Source organism: Phragmites australis, chromosome 8, assembly GCF_958298935.1.
Source record: "Phragmites australis chromosome 8, lpPhrAust1.1, whole genome shotgun sequence".
NCBI classification, from domain to species: Eukaryota; Viridiplantae; Streptophyta; class Magnoliopsida; order Poales; family Poaceae; genus Phragmites; species Phragmites australis.
In genome coordinates, this window is record NC_084928.1 from 4,940,797 (window position 1) to 4,962,257 (window position 21,461).

Below are 21,461 nucleotides of genomic sequence, written 5' to 3' on the forward strand. Positions count from 1 at the left end.
ATTGCTTAATGTAAATAGCAAGAAAGTAAATTGCTCAAAGATAACACAAGAGATTTTTTCCGTGGTATCGGTGATTTGCCGATCACCCCTAATCCACGTTGAGGTGAGTTCTAGCTTCAATCCGCTTCTCTATCAAGTATCCAATTCTCTCATGAGAAAGTACTCACATCGAGCAACTTGACCTTAAGCCATAATTGAACAAGAACTGCTTATTACCTCGATTCCACTAGCGATGCACTTCGCCGCTCCGGCAAGGCGTGCTCAAACCTCTCACAATCACCACCGCGGCTCCTTCACAATCTTCTTAAAGGGCTCGACGGTGCCACAACCTCCAAGCCGTCTAGGAGGCGGCAACCTCTAAGAGTAATAAGCCGATGACGCTTGCTTGAAGGATCACTAGTGTCTAATTGCTCAAACTCTTTAAATTATGCACTAGATGCTCTCAAACCTCTCAAAGATGCAACACTAAACCAAGAGAGGGAGAGGAGGAAGGCAAGAGCTCCAAGTATGTGTATTGAATGGCTAGAGTGCAAGAGAGAGCTCAAAAGGACTAGCCAAGGCTCTATTTATACCCTTCCCCTCATAAATTAGCCGTTACAGGAGTTCTGACAGCTCTACGCGACTGGCGGTCAGACCGCAGGCTACACAGCGGTCAGACCGCCCGGTTCAACTACTACAGCAACGGTCATATTTGACTTCTGGACATGGGCTGGCGGTCAGACTGCCAACCCTCTCGGTCAGACCGCCAGCCCCAAAACTTTCTGCACGCGCACGGTTAGACCGGCATGGCTACTTTGGTCAGACTCATGTGCACTTGGCGGTCAGACCGACTGATACGGCGGTCAGACCGCCACTAAACCAGATGCACCAGAACTCTCTGAGTTGGGGCGGTCAGACCGTGACAAGCCACCGGTCAGACCGGGACCAAAAAAGAACTACCTTGTTTATACAGCGGTTAGACCGGCCTGAGGCCCGGTCAGACCGCCAACACTTAGTGACTTCCAAAAGCAGTCTTTTCAAAAGAGGTTTCTCTCGAACTTAATTAATTTCTTTTAACTCTATATGTAATGTAAGTTTGAGCAAATTTGGCACTATAGAAATCTCAAGTAAACACACATCAACCCCTCTTAATAGTACGGTATTTATCCTATAAATCCGGTCATTTTCTTCTCTAATCTCCTTCGACCGGCAAAACAAAAAATGCCCTAACATATACCTTTGCCTTGAACTAGCCTTTTTTATGCCTTCCACTTACGCATTCTTCTAGCTCCGCAACATCTTTGTGACTAAACCTTTTATAACTCAATCAAACAAGTTAGTCCACAAAGACATATTGTCATTAATTACCAAAACTCAAATTAGGGGCCTAGATGCTTTCAATCTCTCCCTTTTTTGTAATTGATGACAATAACTCAAAGAAGTGTTGTGAATAAGGTTTTGAGCCTACTTTTAGCACATGGCGTAAAGAAGACTCGAAGGTGAGTTTTCATAGCAAGAATTTCAAAGATATGAATTTTAAACGAAATACGTGCTAATAAAAACTCGCGTAAGGTAAGCTCCCCTATATATGTGCCCATATGAATAAAAAGATAGGATAAATGGCACAAAATATAGATTTGAATGAAATTTTTAGCGGAGTTTATCTTACTTTTTTGGATCCGGGGAAGAAAAATATAACCAAGATATATCCAATATAAACATATCATCAAGGTATTCTTACTCAAGATATCCAATCAAGGTTAGAACAAAAGAAGATAGTGATGAATATAAAGATACACGAATAAACATAGTTCATTACATATTACAATAAACATAGTTCTTCAAAGTACTTATGCAATGAAATAAACATGCAACATGCAAGACATAATGATAAAGAGATAGATGACACTTCTTTCAACTTCTTCACATCTTCTCCCCCTTTGGCATCAAATACCAAAAAGGTTTACTCATCCTGAGGAGGAGGAGGAGGAGGAGGCCTCGGATAGACATTATAGAAATGCTCGGAGAAGGTGTCGAAGCGCCTGGAGAAGTTGTTAAACTGTTGCTGCAGAATATTCTGTCCAAGAGATACACTGTCGAACATGTCATGCAACTCTTGGTTCTAAGTGTTGAGTGCTGCAATGTCCTCTCGAGCAAGAGTTATAGCATTCTGAGTGGCACTGATGACTGGCTGATAGAGTGACTGACCCTGAAAGGCCGCAAACTGCTGCTGAATGCTTTGCTGAATAGAGGCCATGTATGGATCAAACTACCCTGCTGGAGGTGCCCACTACGGTGGAATTGCCTGTGCTGCCTCTGGAGCTGGCTGTGTTGGAGGAGGAACATAATGCTGATGCTCATCACCTTGTCCTCCCAGAGTTGCACCCTGATCATCCAGACCTCTACGCAGAATACTTGGATTTACCTTGAAAGGCTGATATCCCGGATGCTTGCAATTACAAGATGATTGCTGAAAGTTTGTCTTCATGGGCACAAGTGACATAATATATAGAGCAAAATAAAGATTTGGCAAAATGCTCACAGTGACATAATCAATTTCCTTCAAAATGAACTTGATAACATCAATTCGGCGTCTATTCATAATATAATATATGATATTCCAATAGACATCTCTAATAGCATCATTGTTTCCACTCTTAGGGGCAAAGGTGGCTCTCACAATTTTGTTGATTGCAGCAGGGAGCACCTTTAAGCCTGTGACAGTCCCAAGAGTAACTTTGGGAACAACCCCCTGTGGCTCATAGAATGTACTCCACACATTTTCAGTCAGATATTCTTCATCATGCATATTGATAGATCCACAAACATAATCATAAGGAATCCTATAGCATTAGCAAAGTCCATGAAAGAAGCCTCATATTTTCAGTCCCAGTCATCCACTCAATCTTCCTATTCTAATGAGATATTTCAACAGTAGCATAGAATTATCTGATAACTCCTTCATTCCAAGGACATTTGAGACTAAGAAATTCATAAAGACCTAGCTCTCGAAAGATATCTGCTAAGACAGTCATGCCAGGTTGACTTCTTACATAAGCCTAATCAATCCATTTGTGCTGAAATATTGATTTGTTCACAATATGACCAAAGAAAACATCTTGTTGCACCATTGTATAGAATTGAGGCATAGATGCATCATTATCCAAACAATATTGGTAAACATTTCTAGCCCTAGTATATGTAGTTGCAGTCCAAGATTTTCTATGCCCAGTATATGCTTGAAAATTAAATTCATCATCCTCATCGCTAGCATTTTGCATCATATCATCCTCATTAAAATTACCAGCATAAGAAGATGCTTCCTCACCCATGGTGCCTTGTGAAGGCATCCAATCCGATCCCTGATTATCATCATCCGAGTCAGAGTCCTCAAATCTCCTCTTTGATTTTCCCCGACCGGTCAACATCCTTTTCAATCTCTTTCCAAAGCCACTTCCTTTGATCATATAGGATATCACAAAAGTTTAGATAAAATAATTAAAGGATACATGTTGAAATAGAAAGAAAATGGCTCTGTTGTATGCTGGCGGTCAGACCGACGCATAGGGGGCGGTCTGACTGTGAGCATACGACAGTTCCCCCCTTTGGCCGATTTAAAAATGATTTAACTCCTCAAATCTCCCTTTTGATTTCCAATCGACCAATCTCTGAGAATAACTTCATATAGATGCTAGCAACATATTCCAATAAGATTTTCCTCAAATCCTTGCCTCAATAGATGAAACCCATCTTTCAAACCCTAGGTATCCAAAACCTTTGAAATCCATGGAAAAACGAAGAGGAATCGAAAGATTACCGTGAAGCCATGAGAGAGGAGTCCGCGGTTAGACCGGGGATGGTCTCGGATTGACCGGGGACGAAAGATTTAGGGTTCCTTTAGTTTTTCACCGAGAGAGCTTTTTGTGGAGAGAGAGAGAAAAAAGGCTCGGTTTGGAGAGGAAAGAGATGGGGACCGAAGAAGATAAGGACGTTCTGGACTTACCCCACCGTGGTGGTCAGACCGGTACTTGGCGCAGTCAGACCGTGAGTATACAGAGAGTTTTTCTATCTGGCGATCAGACCGAGACTCATTTGGCGGTTATATCGCTGTACACCAATTTTTCTGAATTTGAGAATTTAAGCATTGGAGCGAAGAGAGAAATAACATATGCACTTTTAAGATGATATATGTGATAAAAACATGTGCAAAAAGACATAAGCATATTTATGAAGATGTACACTTGAATTTAAATAGCAATAAATTTACATAGCAAAAAGAGGTAGTCATGAACAAAAAGAACATGTAAGGCATTGTAAAAAGACACTAGAACATGTAAATGCATAAACATCATGTGTCTATTGTTTCAAGCAACATTTGAGAAGTCGATGACATTAAGCTCATTTCTCAATTTGAAAAAGCGACTCTCATCTAAGGGTTTGGTAAAAATATCCGCTAGTTGGTCTTCGATCCGAACACTATCTACTAGGACATCGTCTTTGCTTACATGATCTCAAAGAAAATGATGGCGAATATCTATATGCTTGGTTCTAGAGTGTTGGATCGGATTTGTGGCTATTTTCAGGGCACTCTTATTATCACACAAAAGAGGTACTAATTTGAAAACAATACCATAATCTAGCAAAGTTTGCCTCATCCATAGCAATTGAGCACAACAACTACCCGTGGAAACATATTCCGCTTCGGCGGTAGAAAGTGCTACAGAGTTTTGTTTCTTGGATGGCAATGAAACTAGCGATCTACCAAGAAATTAGCAACTATCGGAGGTGCTCTTTCTATCAACTTTGCAACCCGCGTAATCGGAATCCGAATATCCGATTAGCTCAAACTTAGCACCTTTAGGATACCAAAGCCCTATACTATGAGAGAATTTTAAATATCTCAAAATGCGCTTAACGACCATCAAATGTCATTCTTTAGGGGATGCTTGAAACCTTACACACATGCATACACTAAACATGATATCGGGCCTAGATGCGGTAAGATAAAGCAAACTACCTATCATTGATCTATAAAGCTTTAAATCTACCGGTTTACCTCCCTCATCAAGATCAAGATAACCATTTGTTGCCATATGAGTTTTAATATGCTTCGCATCTTCCATACCAAACTTTTTCAATAAATCCTTCAAATATTTTGATTGACTAATGAAAGTCCCATCTTTGAGTTGTTTGATTTGAAGTCCGAGAAAGAAACTCAATTCACCAATCATAGACATTTCGAATTCCCTAAACATCATATCTCCAAATTCCTCACAAAAATCTTTGTTAGTAGATCCAAAAATGATGTCATCAACATAAATTTGGCATACAAAGAATTCACTTGCAATGGATTTAGTGAATAAAGTAGTGTCAACTTTCCCAATTTTAAAGCCCTTTGAAACAAGAAAATCTCTAAGTCTCTCATACCACGCACGTGGGGCTTGTTTAAGGCCATAAAGAGCTTTAAAAAATTTATGCACATGATTAGGCTTCTTAGGATCTTCAAAACCGGGAGGTTGTTCAACAAAGACAAGTTCACTAATTTTACCATTTAAAAAGGCACTTTTCACATCCATTTGGTATAACTTGATATTATGAGATGAAGCAAAAGCAAGCAAAATTCTAATAGCCTCAAGTCTAGCTACGGGAGCAAAAGTTTCAACAAAATCCAAACCTTTGACTTGAGTATATCCTTGTGCGACTAATATTGCTTTATTCCTTACAACAATTCCATCTTCATCTTGCTTATTCCGAAAAACCCATTTTGTGCCAATAACATTATGATCTCTTGGTCTTTCCACCAATTCCTATACAGCAAGGAGTCCAATGTTGACTGTTGCGGACTTGTACTGGAGGGGGGGGGGGGCAATGAAGAAGCGCAATAGAAGAGCTCAGCCAGGAATAGGCTTCGGCTAAAGGGTGTCTAGCTTGTAGATATAGTTTATTAGAATTAGGAAGTAAACTATTATGGAGAAAGGAAAATGTTGTACCGAGCGGTTCAAGCCGGCTAGAAGAGGCGGTAAGCTAGCAGAATAAGAAAGACGAGGTGATAAGTCCATGATAGGTGTCTTAGGCATTAACAGTCAAAGTAGTATTATAAAAGGGTCGTATCATTGGCTCTAGAAAAAAAAATTGTCTGTAGCAAACAAGAGATTATAAATGGCTGGTAGTTCATATCCCACTCTAATTAGTCTAAATTAGTGCCTTTTCTTCTGTGAAGATTAGACCATCTTATAATGTAATGTTGGACTTCCATTTAGTTGATTAGATTGCCTTTACATGCAGGTAGCTGCTATGTCAGGTGATGCTAGGCGTGCGTTGGAAATTTGTAGACGGGCGGCAGAGTTCACAGACTACCGTTTTAAACAGTCTCAACAGTCTGGACAGACTTCCTTTTCTGCAAATAAAGGTACTGTCCAGTGTCCATATATGTATTGGAATCACCATTTCACTAAAAGCAGGGTTTACTGTGGATTATTTTGTTTTTATGCTTATATTCAACTTGACTATCAGTACAGATTCACCCTTTGCTATGGTTTTATGACTTCATCCTTCCATTTGTTTAGACTCAATTCCATGTTGTATATAGTTCATTGAACATTGATCCAATACTTGTAGGAGATGGTGTTTTTTGCATGGGTGATATAAAAGCTGCTATTCAGGAAGTCTTTCAGGCACCACATATTCAAGTGGACAGTGGTTGCCTGTTGCCTCTTATATGAGCTTGTACGACTTGCTGTCTTTTCTCTGTAGCATGAAATTTCCTCGGTCAGGGTAACCACATGTATTACCTTGCTAACAATGTTGACCTTTATTAATGTCAGTTGACCATCCAAACTGACATTATTTGGAACTTTCAATTCACCTCATTACAGATGATGAAGAATTGCTCAAAGTTCGGAAAAATTATATTGGTTGCTATGGTTCATGAATTGTACAGAAGTGGGCTAGGTGAAGTAATGTTTGATAAGGTGAGCAGCATTTTGGTGTTTCTAGCTCCTATATTGGTTTTTAACATCGTAGGTATAAATAAAAAGTTACCCGGTAGAGCCTAGGCATGGAAGGGTGTATGACAGTACGAGTGACTACTGTGCCATGGTGGCCGAGGCTTAAGGCCTCGGTGCCCAGGTGCCGCTAACTTAACCCAAATCTAATACTTAGGGATGAAGCCTCTTATCTTGGGCCATTAATTTGACGGGCCAGTTGCGTCCGGTACTGCCCCTTGTGCATATTGATAATGAATCCAATAGGTAATTTGTCATCTTGTAATATTCAAATGTGATCTTGGTTGTTTACTCTCCTAGTCTCCTGTAGGTAATTGATCAAATTGGTCTTCCATGTTGTACACTACTTGTGTTCACTGCAAGAATGCAGTCAACCAAAATCTTTCAAACATAGCGAAGTAGTAAAACTTTAGATCTTATGTTCAGTGGTGCCAGTACTGTACTGGTGGCTTAGAGATAAGCCTCCTTATCTATCCATTAGTTATTTGGTTTGTTTACAGATATAATCAATTAGAGATAGGATTATATTTGTTATCAATTCGAGATGAGATTGGATTAGATTTGTTAATGCCATGTGAAGCCTATAAAAGCAGCTGGCATAGTATCATTCATTAAGCAAGAAGAATGAAGCTCTTGTCCCGTATCTCAACTCTCAACTCTCAAGCCTTTCTCCCTTGTCTATAGTCCCTCCCATCTCAAGCAGCCACTGCCGTCTGGCTATACTCCTGGTGGTGTTTACACGTACTATAATATGTACGGCCTATTTCCCTGGATCAGTGTGGTAGCCTGCAGGTATAAATCATGCGAGTTGTTAGTCATTCAGTCTTAATGCTATATTTTTTCCCTCAACAGCTTCATCTCTGATTGAGTTTCCATGTGACTTGAGGCTGAAAACGAGCAGTTCCATGCTTGGTTTGCAAGTTTCATGGTGGCAAGATGTTAACAATGCCGCTCTTCTTTATGTCATTCCTATCTGCAAATTATTACAATTGCCCATAAATAGCACGGGTGCCTCTGAAGAAGAAATATAATGGGATTTTTCTTATTCTGTAGCTAGCAGCGACAGTTCTCTCCTGGTGCCATGTCAATAGAGAACTACTGCCTGGATACGACACTCTCCTGAAAATCTCGTACTCTAATCCAATCTAATGTGTATTCTGCAACACATGAAACTGTGCTAAAATTGCTTTTACATATGGTTGGCTCCATGAGTTCATGTACACGTCTTATCCATGTGTATTGCCTTTGCTTTGGTGATGTAGTTGCATTGCTATGTTCTTGTTCCAAATTCCAAGAGGAGTCATGCAGAATATTTAGCAGGGGGATTTCATTTAGAATCTGTATCACTGGAGATGTCATTTCCTTATAATTTTGGAGTAAATGTTATTGAAAGCAGAGAATATATGGACTAGTGCATGTTCTGATATAAAGTGAAGTGAAAACATTAGCCAGTCTTCCAATTGAATTATTCTTGCTTCCTTCCATCTCTCATGTTTTAAAATTCGAGCAAGTGAAAACTTTTGTGTGAAATTCCTAAAAATGGATCATGCAACTTTTGTGCTAAATGTTAGATGAGCATGAGGATAATCACATTATTGCTATGCTTCTTTTGAGTACTTAGATTTTTTATGCTTTATTATAGCTATGTAGATAATCATTCAAGGTGGTTGAAGTTGGTCTAGTTAGGCTTGAGTTTTTGCCATACTTTGGATTTTTTTTATCCTTTAGTATAGCCATGTAGATAATTATTCAAGGTGGCCCGTTAGGCTTGAATTTTTGCTGTACTTTGTGCAGTTACCGTTTTTAGTTAGCTGAGAATTGTTTGCGTACATTCTGTATTATTCTTGGACAATTTCTTCATTTGTGACACTTCACCCTTTTCTGATGAGATAAAACCCTTTCCCACCAGCTACTGCAACTTGTTCCCTTCACTTCTGAATTCGGCTACTTTTATTTATGCTTCCTTTGACTTGATTTGGTGATCTATAGCAATAAGTTTCTACATGTTCCACTCGCAGCTGCAAGCTTGGTGAAAGCAAGATCATCCTCTGTGAAGAAGGTTGCAAGCACAAGTTGCAGAAGCTGCAGCTTAACTATCCAAGGTCAGCTTGCGGAACTGCATTAAGAATTTCAATTCAAAGCAAAAGCGATTAATACTTCATTTTCTTGGTTGGCAGTGATGATGTAACCTTTGCCCTCAAGGAATCCCCAGATCTTCCTTGGTTGCCCAAGTACTTGTGAAGCTCATACTGCTGTGATCGTATTTTCCTAGCGTTGCATATCTGTCCTTTTGGGGAGCAACAACTCTGACAATTTTATCTGCAGTAAGTTCACGTGCCCTGTTTCTTGCATTGTTGATGTTTTGATGTCCGTCTTGTTTTCATATCATAATCGTAGCCTTTCTAGGTTTTTGGGCACATGCTAAACTAAAGAGCTTATCACACATCTTCTGCAGTGCCTTGCAATCACACAGATCCCATGGTCGATCTCATGGGTATTCTAGCCTCCGATCTGCGAAGGAACCGGCGAAGGATGCCGTTGCACCGAACGAATCACATGCGTTTCTTCAGTTGCACACCAGAACTGTAAGATGTGGATAAACTTGTACGCCTGGAATTTCGCCACATTTGAAGTATGTTGCATTGAATCTCCTCGTCTGAGCTGATCCAACGGATTTGTAGCTCCACTATTTGAAACTATGAACTCTGTATTGTAAGAACATTGTGAGATTTCTTTTGGAAAAAAAACATTGAGAAATCAAAGATGTACTATCGCCGGTGTTGTAAGAACATTGTGATATTTCTTTTGAAAAAAAACATTGAGAAATCAAAGATGTACTCTAGCTGGTTCAGACGAGACGGCTATCGGAATCTCTCGTTCCCTTGTTGGTACTGGTACTTCTCTGTATCGGAAGAGTAAAACTGCGTAAGTGGTGGCGACAGCGATTAAAATTTTGCTAAAATTTTGTGAATCTTGGAAATTTCGGAGGACAATGGAATATTTAATTTTAAAATTTTCTTTTATTAACATATAGGAACCATAGGATATAGGACGAAAAATGGCCAAAATATTAGTGAAATTTTGCGATTTTTTTGTCTTTTCGTTGGTTAAAAAAAATTGTAACGAAATTAAAGTCCCTAGTGGCAACCTTCCAAATTCATTTTTGACGCATTAAAGACCTTCCTCCCGCCGGTGTCAGCACTCAGCAGACGAGCACTCAACCCAGCGGTGAAGAAACTAACAAGACATGGCGAAAAGAAGCGCCGCGCCACCGGCCCCGAGACGCCGCTGCCGCGCCCACGCCGTCCCGCTCCTCCACAGGACCCCTCACCGCTTCCTCCGCCTCCTCGGTGCCACTGCCCTAAAAGCCGCCCGCCGCCGCCTCACGGCCAAATCCACCCGCGAGGTCGCGAGACGGAGGGAGCCGAAGCGCCCGGAGGCGGCGGATGAGACGCGGGAGCTGGGCGTCGAGGCGCGAACCCCCGACACCGCCGCCGCGGACGTGGCGGGCAAGTACTGGGCGCACCGCCACAGCCTTTTCTCCCTGTACGACCGCGGCGTGCGCATGGACGCCGAGGGCTGGTACTCCGTCACCCCGGAGGCCGTCGCGGCGTCGCAGGCCGCCCGCGCCGCGCCTGGAGACCTCGTCGTCGACGCATTCGCTGGCGTCGGCGGCAACTCCATCCAGTTCGCCGCCAGGTACGCGACTACGCGCCGCGCCATTTCATCTCCCGGACGCCGGCGCCGGCCTCCGTTTTTCTTCGTGCCTGATACAGTAACTAACTCCGTCGCCTCCGCGTCTCGTGCTGCAGGGGTTGCTACGTGGTCGCCGTGGAGATCGACCCCCACAAGGTGGCGCTCGCGGCGCACAACGCGATGGTCTACGGCGTGGAGGACAGGATCGAGTTCGTCGTCGGCGATTTCTTCCGCCTCGCGCCTTTCCTTCGGGTATGTTCCGTTATTCAGTAGCGCGCAGAGACAGAGAGAGAAAAATATCACAATTTCTGCGCCTTCTGAATTATTCGAAGTTACAATTTTGAAAGGCGCTATATTAACACTTCAAAGACTCTAACTACATTCCTTTTCTTCCGTCAAATGGTTTGCTGATTGCTGTTGTCGCAACAGGCAGATTTGGTGTTCCTTTCGCCACCATGGGGAGGCCCATCGTACATTCAAGCTCCAGTTTACACCCTTGATATGCTGAAGCCAAAAGACGGGTATGCCGCTTGTTAAACTTTAGTTGCCCTTTGCCATAATATATGGAAACAACCAATTCATATAGGTTTCAGCTTTACATCCAATTCCTTTTAGTAAAACTGCATCTCGAGGAGCAGTTTGCAGTTGTTAGTCTGTAATTCCATATCTATGGCTATCAAAGTTTGCTCTGAAACTGAAAGTTCCAAGTGAAACTGGACCTTTACATTGTTCTTGTATAACTGCTAACATTTCAGTATCGCTAGTGCATCAGGATGAAAACATAGCATTCAAGAGCTCACAGACACTTGCGTCTTAACCTTACGTCTTTGCATGTAGGTACGCCATATTCCAAGCTGCTCAGAAAATAGCTCCTAATATCATCATGTTCTTGCCACGGACCGTGGACATGAGCCAAGTAGAGGAACTTTCCTGGTTGGCTTCCCCTCCCTTATATTTCGAGGTACGTTACTGCTCTTCTCTAACTTTCAGTTTCTTGAGGGCATCCATCTATTGTAAGATCAGCATTCTCTGAACTTCGATCATTTCAGAGTGAAGAGAACTATGTACACCACAGAGTCAAAGGAATCACTGCCTACTTCGGAAAAACGGCGGGATCACCGAGCTCATCGTCGAAATTGGGATGAGGAACAACATGCTGATGAGCTCATTAGAACCTCTCTATTGAGAAGAAGAAAGGTATACAGACTTTTAAGACAGACTTAGAACACAGGAGTTTTTCCTGATTCATGCTGAGCTCGAAATATATCTGTAAGATTTTTGCCAAATTTCCGTGCAAAGGAGGCACAGATGGTGTAAGAACAGAGAGGATTTGTAAGCCCAAATTAGCAACCAAGAGCTCTAAGGTCCACCACTCCCACAATGCTACATATCCTCTGTTCAAGCACTGCTACAAATCTATAAGTTATACAGTTTGCAGAAGAAATACAAAAAGAACCCCTCCATTCCATTGCTCTTTTGCCATTCCCTCCTCTCCTCACCTACTAAAGAATTCTTCTTCGTATTTCCTTTTCCTCAAAGCAGAAATAACCGAGTCAATCTTTGATCAGAGAGTGGAAGACCCAGGCCACATAAAAAAGGAAATTCATATTTACTAATCAGACACTAATCACAAGTTCTTGAAGCTGTGTGTTCCCCGGTTGTAGCCGTAGTAGGAGAGGTACCACCTCACAAACTTCTTCAACCCCATCTGGAGGCTCGTGGTCGGCTTGTACCCGAGCTGCTCCCGCGCCAGGCTGATGTTGGCGTGCGTAAACGGCACGTCGCCATTGCCGGGCATCTCGATCACGTTCTTCTTGGCCTTCGTCCCCAGGTACCTCTCCAGGATGGACACCAGCCTCGGCACGGTCACCGGCGACGTGTTCCCCAGGTTGAAGATCCTGTAAGGTGCCAGCCCACGCTTCTTGCCGCCCGTGCCGGTGCTCCGTCCGGCCGTGTCGAGCGACGCCAGGCACCCGCGCACGATGTCGTCGATGTAGGTGAAGTCGCGGGCGAGGTCGACGTGGTCTCTGCCGCGGTACACCGTGATGGGCTTCCCCTGGAGGATGTTGCGGGTGAAGGAGAAGTAAGCCATGTCGGGGCGGCCCCATGGCCCGTAGACGGTGAAGAAGCGGAGGCCGGTGATGGAGAGGCCGTAGATGTGGTTGTACGTGTGGGTGATCTCCTCGCCGGCTTTCTTGGTGGCGGCGTAGAGCGACGCCGGCCGGTCGGTGCGGTGCGCCTCCGAGAAGGGGACGCGGTCGTTGAGGCCGTACACCGAGGAGGAGGACGCCCAGACGATGGCCGGCTGCGGGTCGGCGTCCTTGCAGGCCTCGAGGAGGGAGACGAGGCCGGCGATGTTGGAGTGCACGTACGACGCCGGGTTCTCCATGGCGTAGCGGACGCCGGCCTGCGCGGCGAGGTGGAGCACGTGGGTGAAGGGCACGACGTCGAAGAGCCTCGCCAGGAGGCGGCCGTCGTTGATGTCGCCCTCGACGACGAACACGCCGTGGGAGCCCAGCAGCGCGCGGCGCGCCTTCTTGAGAGACGGGTCGTAGTAGGAGTTGAAGTTGTCGAGCCCCACGACGCCGTCCCCGCGCTTGCGCAGCGCCAGCGAGCAGTGCGTGCCCACGAACCCCGCGGCGCCGGTCACCAGCACGGACAGCCCCGCCCCCTCCGCCGACCCCGGCGGCCGGCGCGGCGACGCCGACGCTCGGATCTGCCGCTCCCAGTGGAGCCCGCCCCACGACGCCGCGAAGTACCGCGACGACGTGTCCACGAAGGAGTGGACGCTGATGTACGTCGCCATCATGGCCACCAGGAACAGCGCCCACAGGAACATGGTCCCCGTCGACGCGAAGCACCGGTGCAGCTGCCGGCTCATCGTCCCCGCCCGCTCCACCTTCACCTTCCCCGGCGTCGATGGGTACAGCTCCTCCTCCAGCACCCGCATCCTCCACGCATGCGAACAACGTAACTCCACCGCACAAACTCCTCCTCTGACCACGCTTCCTTCCTTGCAAAGATCAAATCTTTCCTTCAACCGCTATGTAATTACGTTCTTGCTTGCACTTCTCTTACAAAAAAATCCTTGGTTTTGGTTTGGAAATGGCATGGCCATGGGTGGAGCCGGCGCCAAATAGGCATGGCTTTGTGTTGTGTTTTCGGGGCTCGGCGATGTTGGTGGAGGCCCCTGTAATTTAGCCCGGTTTATTTTTAGAAGACACGAGTGTTCTGCTTTTCTGTGCTCGTCGTAGGGCCTTTCTTCCTTCCGGCAATGGTGGTTGCAGGTTTTGAGCAGCAAGTTTGAAAGTGGCGCGAGCATGGGGAGAGAGATATTCTCTCTTGTAATTTGCAAAAAAAAACTGCATAGAAATGGAGTCCCGCGAGGGCGGATAGTTGGAAAACCAAGAGCATGCTTGAACGTGTAAACCTCACAAGTAGGACTTTCAACAAGCCGAGCTTGAGCGAGGCCAGAGACAAGGTCGATGCTCAAGCTTGATTCAAGTAGACTTATTAACAGTCAAAATATACAATATTTTTCTTCATTCCTCAATTAAACATATACATTGTTAAATTCTTGAATAGAATAAGAGGGTTGCGCAAAACATACTTAATCGGGGTGAAAGAGACTTGCAAATAAGTTTGTTCTCAATGGCCATCTTATTACGCACACACCAAAAAGACCAATATAAAACACCCAATCCAAACAGAACAAGTTTATTAGTCTGCTAGACTGATTAAGCCAGTGAGCAATAAAATCCTCTAAGGATGTAGGATCTCTCCCACCCAAGAGCTTCAGTGGACACTGCAATTCAGCATTTCACAAGAACTTCAGTGGACAAGACTAACAAAAGTAAGGAACAGTCAACACGAAGCGAAACGAATTTTGGAGCTCTATTCTGCCAGCAGCTAAGTGAAAATCTTCTTAAAAAAATAGCACCGAGGGGAGGAGTTCCTCTAGTATTTTATTAAGAGGATACCGTGTCTTAAAACCGGCCCGACTTTACTGAACTCGATTAATCGTTAGCACGTAAAAAGCTTGACAAGTGAAAATCTTCTACGATTGCAGTTTACCACATTCAATGACAAGCACAGCAGAAAGAATAACTCACACGATGCTTGAACCATCCTTGCACCGGTCGTTTCCGTACTCCTTTTCACCTGCTCTCGCTGTGTCCTCGTGTCATTCGCTTAAGAACCTTTGGCGTGCCACTGCATTATTGGACACGATTTATGTTTATCCAACACCATCCTATGCAGTTGTTGTCAGCTTCTGCAAGAGCAAGACCAGATGACGGGACTAGGCTGTAAAAAAAACTCGAAGCTTGAGAATTAATTGAGTTCGACTTAGTTCTAGATTTGATTTGTGCTCCACTTGATTTTAAAATAAGCTAAACTTGAATATGAGCCAAAGCTCGCAAGTCTCATGAGTTTGAGCTCGATAAGTATCGAGTTAATGAATATTACACTTTTTATTAAGTTTATTACTCTACTAAGTTTATATGATCTTAACGTTACTTATACATTACTTATACTTCTCTGAGATCTAATGAGGCGTTATAAGGACAGAAAATAGAAGGCCATTCTCAAACCTACTTAGATAATCATATCATAACAACCAAACAAAACAGCAAATGAAAGAACCTTAGACGAGCTGAACTCAGCCTACTCAAGATTGACTCGAGCCTATTTCCATCCTCGGTTGAAATCGTAGTCTTGCTTGAGCTCAGCTCGATTTTTTGGTCGAGCTCGACAGGGAGCTCGTTGACAGCTTGTCAAGCTCGAACCTAACAGGGAGCTCGTTAACAGAGCCTCTACCACGTTCAGGCTCGGGTCGTTGACAGCGTTAACAGGCCCTACCACTAGGCGTCCTTCTGTCGGTGAGCAGACACCTTGGCCAAGCTATGCTTTCAGCTAATGGATCCAGCTTTATCCAATATGGATCTCTTCATGTGCTTTTTCCTGGGTGCAAACTATTTTGTGCACCGGACTGAAAAATTGGTGGCAGTTTCTGTGCGTGGACCATGATCCTGTCTGTATCCATGTGATGGATCTGGTAGTCCTCTGGCCAGCTGACATTGCCAATCAGCTGTACAACCTGCACATGCTCTCAACGAGCAAAGCATGGAACTGGTAGGTAAAGATTCTGCAGGAGTTTGAGCTAACGGATTTTTTATTTTATATTTTTAAATAAAAAAGCAAAAATAGTTATCCCTTTTAAAAAATCACGCATCTAGATCACTGTCGACTGGTTGAAAAGGCGACAATAATATATGCCCATTTTAAAAAATCATACATCTAGACCACTGTTGCATTTTGGAAGGATGGTAAGTGCCTATCGACCTTCCAACAAGTGTCAGGTTTTAAAAAATAAACCCGATGTCCCTCCAACTGACAACATATTTAAAAATAAAAAATATTGTATTCTATTACTCTCAAATCAAAACACTATCGAAATAGTCATAAAAATAGACACCTATTTTCATAATTTTTTAATATAAGAAAAAAAATGCTGATCTAAATATGGGCATGAGCCGGTTCGGCCCATTTGATTATGGATCCACTCCATAAAAACACACCTTATGGGTTAGGAACCTGTTGATGACAAAAAAAATGGCACAACTAAGTTTTTTTGACACCGAATATTCCGGTGCTAAGGTTGTATAATCGCCGGAATATCTGGTACGTAGAATAGGTTAGTGCGATGATTTGTAGATATTCCCTTGGAAATTGGTCTGATGAGATCTCCGGCAAAAGCATTGGACCATCCGATGAGTTCATAGCATTTTTGAGAGAGTTTTGTAGCTCCTAGAAATTAGTCCGGTGTTTAGAAATTTTTCCTCATTGGAACATCTACCGTTCAGTCTCAAAGTTGGAAGTTTCAGCACATTGAAACATCCGATGTTATCATCGGAACATCCGGTTAAATATTTAATCCAAACCGAGAGGTCGATGATTTGGAATTTCAAACATTCCGGTCGATTAAATATTTTTTGGGTCAACCCGAGAGGCCCATGTTTGGGAAAATTGGATTTTCCGACATGATCGGAGCATCCGATCAAGGGAATTGGAACTTCCAATTCAAATCAGCTTGGGATTTTGGAAAGAGATTGAGTCGGATTTAAAACATGTTTTGGTATATTACGACTCACGACGGGGTAAAACCATCCCTCCTTATAAATATAAAGGGACATGGTCGATTGAGATCATGCAACATCCAATTGAACAAATACAATTTACTTTTCTCTCGTTCCCTAGTTATCTTTTCCAATCTCCATTGCTCTCCATTCTTGATCTCGATGACTAAGGACAAGCCGTCGGCCATCTACACTCTGACGAGATCCCTCCCGAGCGTGGGTGACGATGAAGGTCCATAGGTGTGGCACCACGACTGGGATTTTCCAGGTGCTGCTCATCGGGTATTGTTCATTGGAACTTCCGATCATCCTGATCGGAACATCTGGCCTGGGCTAGAAGTTTTGATTCATTTTGCACTCGAGATGCTCAGTGTTTGGCGCGATACTTTTTCGCGTCAACACATTTTTTAGCGACTCCACTGGGGAAGAAGTTTCCGGCTATCCTCTAGCCGAATTTTGAAGCCCTAGATATGTATTCTTCGAAAATTGACAAGGACAACATCATCATAGCATCCTACGACGAGTTGCTGGAAGAAGCGTGCACGATGATCGAGGCCGACTTGGAACAATGTCAGCAGCAGCTCCTCTCGCGCTACGTGAAGACTCGGCAAGGCGTGTTCAAGAAAGAAGATTCTCCACCGCCCGCCGACCAAAAACCAAAGGTACCAACCAATATGAGTACTCAACCCTATCCATCATATGAAGATGTTGCTAATATGATTGATTAATTTTTTGGTGCAACTATGACTAATAGTATTCAAAAGATAGTTGATGATATATTGGTTGATAAGCTTCGGCCTTTAGTTTTACAAATACATGAGGAACAAAATTTGAAGAAGCTGGTTACTAGTAATGCTAGTGATTTAATTTCTCCTATTGTTGATAAGGCATTACATAATGTTTCTTATCATTATTTGAATAATCCTCATGATGGTTAAAATTATATGAGTAGTGTTGCATCTAATCATATTACTTCTCATGCTATTAAAACTGACAGGAAACAAAACCCATATCAAACCCCATATGCTAGGCATCATGCTCCAATTTTGGCTCAAATTTATAGAGCCAAAAATTATCCCAATGTGCAAACACCCTTTTACCAAACCGTAGTATAAGGTACCCCACATATACCGCTACAAGGATCGGGAATCCCTTACGGACGATACCTAAAGAAAACTTCACAACACCACCTTCTATTACATCTTATGTGTCAAATGCGCCTGCACCACAACTTGAGCCGGTAGTTAATCATGTTTGGCCCATGGCCGATTATGATGAAATTATATGAGAACAAGTAGCTACCATGCTAAGGGAACAATTCGGTGTGGAGGTTAGAAGAAAATCTCGTGTATACTAAAAGCCATATCACAAGCACTATGACACAATTCTTTACCCCCGTGGTTTTAAAATTATTGATTTTATAAAATTTATCTGGGAAGATAATAGAACAACGAGAGAGCATACATGTCAATTTCTTGCGCAATTGGGTGAAGCTAGTTCTAATGATGTGCTAAAAATTAGATTGTTTCATTTGTCATTGTCTGAAACTATTTTTACATGGTTTATATCTCTTGCTCCCAATTCTATACATGTGTGGTCTCAATTAGAATAGAAGTTTCATTTATATTTTTATAGTGCTGATACTAAGTTGAGACTTTCACACTTAACATCGGTTGAATAAAAATACAATGAACCCATTGCTAATTTTATTAGGAGGTTTAGAGATACAAAGAATCGATGTTTTAACTTGATACTTTTTAAAAAAGGCTTGGCTGAATTAGTTTATTCGGGCTTACTATCTCATCTTAAGGAAAAGTTAGAAGGTTATAATTTTTAGGATGTTAGTTAAGTCTTGCAAACAGCTCTGGCATAAGAAAGTCGAGCTAAAGAATCTAGAAATTTTCAGATGTCAAATGATAAAATGTAAGTTGATCGTCCTAATGTTCACATGCTTGAGTATGAATCTGAAAATTTAGATGATGATGATGTGGGTGTGGGTGTGGCCAAATGGGCTTGGTCTTCTTTTTTTGGTCAACTCTTAAGCCGATACCTCCCAAGAATCGGCAAGAAGAAAATAAGTTTACTTTTGATGTAGCTAAGTGTGATAGAATTTTTAATTACTTGTTACAATAGAGACATATTAAGTTATCTCATGGTCATGTGATTCCGCCATCAGAAGAATTAAAGAAGTGAGCTTATTGTGAATGGCATAAGTCTTATTCTCATACTACTAACGATTGCATTAATGAAGTATGATTAGAATTTATGGAAATGAAAGTAGTGTAGCATCTAGGCCCCTAGGTAAGAGGTAAGAGTTTCGGTGATTAATGACAATCGTATCATTGTGACTAACGTATGCGTTTTGAACAGTATCAAAGAAAAAGAAAAACTTAGTTCACAATGATGCTTTGATACTCTTGGCCCTTTAAGCGCTTATATGGACGATCAAAGGACCGGTACATGAAGATTAAGGATCTTCTAGTTCTAAGTGTCACAAGGAGATGAAGGACACTTAGAGTAGTATAGGTTCTATTTCTTTTTAGTCTTTTGACCGTACTATAAAGGGGGGTTAAGAGTTGTAGCTTGACCTAGGTGAGTCTAGACATAGTTGATGCACACTTGTGAATTTCTAGAGCTAGGTTGGTCATACAAGCTTTCGGTTCAGTGTCCAAGAAGTTAGAACTCAAGATTGTTTGAATTAGATAAATTCAGCGAAAATTCAACTCACCGGATGATCCTCTATATGAAGAGTGTACTCACCGGAGCAATTTCCTAAGAGTTCTGAGTTGTAAAATTGTTGAAGTCCACGTCGGATGGTCCGGCGTTCGAGTGGTGAGATCACCGGAGCAATATTTGCAGTGCAGTCTTGGCTTGATTCTACACGTCGGATGGTCCGGCGTAGTGAAGAGTAAACGCCGGATGATTTTATACAGAGAGGTTGCAAACTATCATCTGGCCGGTTTCAATGCGCCGGATGATCCGGCGTTAGTCCGGATGAAACACCGGAGCTTTAACGGCTAATGAAACAGTTAACGGCTATTCTGTCAGGGGTATTAGCACCGGATATTCCGATGTGGAGAGAGTTATTCACACCGGACCTTCCGGCGTTAAGAAAAATTCTAGGTTGTTAGGCAACGACTAATTCTTGATCCTTAGCCTATAAATACCCACTCATTTGGACTCATAAGTTGCTCTTGCGACCCTGTAGCAGCTCATACACTTGGTGTGTTATTTAGAAGCAAGAGAGAGCACTTGTGTTTAATTTCAAGTTCTTAGTTGAAGATTAAGGACATCTTAAGTGCTTGGAGAGTAACAAGTGTGCATCTAGCTGTTGTCTAGGCTTTGTCTTTGTCAAGTGAAGCTTGAAGCTTGTTACTCTTGGTGGTTGGCAACACCTAGACGGTCTTGGTGATCGAAGGTGTTCTCGGTGAGCTCTTGGAAGACTTGTGGGAGCCCCGGAAAGAGATGATGTACTTGGTTTGATGCCCGCCAATCTGGAGATGGAGAAGGGGCAATCAAGAGGGAGCACTTGAGTCTTGGTGACTCAAGGGGGAGCTACATCCTTGGTGGATGCTCCAACGAGGACTAGGGGGAAGTGCCAACTTCTCGAAACCTCGGGAAAAAATTGGTGTTCTCTTCTCCAACTATTTACATTCCCGCATTTTACTTTGAGTATCTTGGTTCTTGCAAGTCTTTCTTTTTACCGGTCTCTCTCTTAGTTATCTTGCTTGTTTAGTTGCCTTGTTCTAGTTTAAATCACGTAGTTACATTCTCTTTTATCTAGGCTAAGGTTGTTATTTATTTTAGAAAGCAGTAGAAGTTTTAATTAGCGCCCAATTCACCCCCCCTCTTGGGCCATTCGATCCTTTCAAGTAGACAAACAACAATTTCCGGTTAATGTGGTTGATCTCCAAGACAAAGACATCCTAATTTGGCCAACTCAAGTTAAATCAACTAAAGTGAAGAATGTAATCGTTGGTGAAGAAATGCCTAAACCTTTAAGGGAGAACAAAAACTTATTGAGAGAGGTGATACTTGAGAAGTCTCCCGAAGGTAAAGAATCAATTGAGATCGTAGTGAACACTTCAATTCCCAGGGGGCATGTCAATGCTAAGTTAAGAATGATCAAACCAAAAAGCCCGGAGGTTAGTAAGTGGAAGATCAATGAAGCAAAGAAACATGACAATGTTGAAAAGTTCAAGCTCACTTTCAAGCAACTATTGTCTAAATATGAGAAAGACAAGGCCGCCCAAGCAAATATAAGCCAACCAAGTGGAATTAAGTGACTAAGATCACCTCCAAGGCAAGGATTACACAATAATCATCAACCAAGGGAGAATCATGCTCCTAACATCAACCTGTCGCTTGGTCCATCGACACCATGGTTATGGGCACCCTCTCCGATGTCATTCCCTTATTGCCCAATGTGGGGTTATAACGGTATGTGGATGCCTCCTCCTCCTATGCAATTTCCTCCTTTTCATCTAGGATGAGCAGCACCATAGAGATTGGTATTTGATAGAATATCACATCATGTCCATGACCGATTGGAGCATACAAATCGGTCTGGTGATGTTCAACATGCTAAAGTTGTAAAGAAAGTATACCGGGTCAGGGAAAATAGTATTTCTGTTTAAAATTTAGA

At 42.8% G+C, this 21,461-nt stretch overlaps 2 protein-coding genes and 2 long non-coding RNA genes across 4 annotated transcripts; 3 read left to right on the forward strand and 1 right to left on the reverse strand.

Annotated features, from left to right (window-relative positions):
- The first annotated feature begins 6,139 nt into the window (after window positions 1–6,139).
- Window positions 6,140–8,129, forward strand: LOC133925862 (uncharacterized). Its single transcript, XR_009911021.1, has 4 exons — window positions 6,140–6,388; window positions 6,598–6,763; window positions 6,855–6,950; window positions 8,037–8,129. It is a non-coding gene; the product is annotated as an uncharacterized LOC133925862 (long non-coding RNA).
- A 759-nt stretch (window positions 8,130–8,888) lies between these two features.
- On the forward strand, window positions 8,889–9,773 carry LOC133925790 (uncharacterized). Its single transcript, XR_009911012.1, has 3 exons — window positions 8,889–9,085; window positions 9,161–9,307; window positions 9,439–9,773. It is a non-coding gene; the product is annotated as an uncharacterized LOC133925790 (long non-coding RNA).
- Window positions 9,774–10,191: 418 nt separating this feature from the next.
- LOC133926388 (uncharacterized) lies at window positions 10,192–12,022 on the forward strand. The gene is made up of 5 exons (XM_062372318.1): window positions 10,192–10,682; window positions 10,796–10,931; window positions 11,109–11,200; window positions 11,517–11,640; window positions 11,729–12,022. Exons 1-5 carry the CDS (start codon window positions 10,231–10,233, stop codon window positions 11,822–11,824), a joined length of 900 nt encoding a protein of 299 aa, XP_062228302.1. The 5' UTR covers window positions 10,192–10,230; the 3' UTR covers window positions 11,825–12,022.
- Window positions 12,023–12,294: 272 nt separating this feature from the next.
- LOC133926387 (UDP-glucuronate 4-epimerase 1-like) lies at window positions 12,295–13,985 on the reverse strand. The gene has a single exon (XM_062372316.1). The coding sequence runs from the start codon at window positions 13,627–13,629 to the stop codon at window positions 12,307–12,309; it is 1,323 nt and encodes a 440-aa protein (XP_062228300.1). The 5' UTR covers window positions 13,630–13,985; the 3' UTR covers window positions 12,295–12,306.
- Between the last annotated feature and the right edge of the window lie 7,476 nt (window positions 13,986–21,461).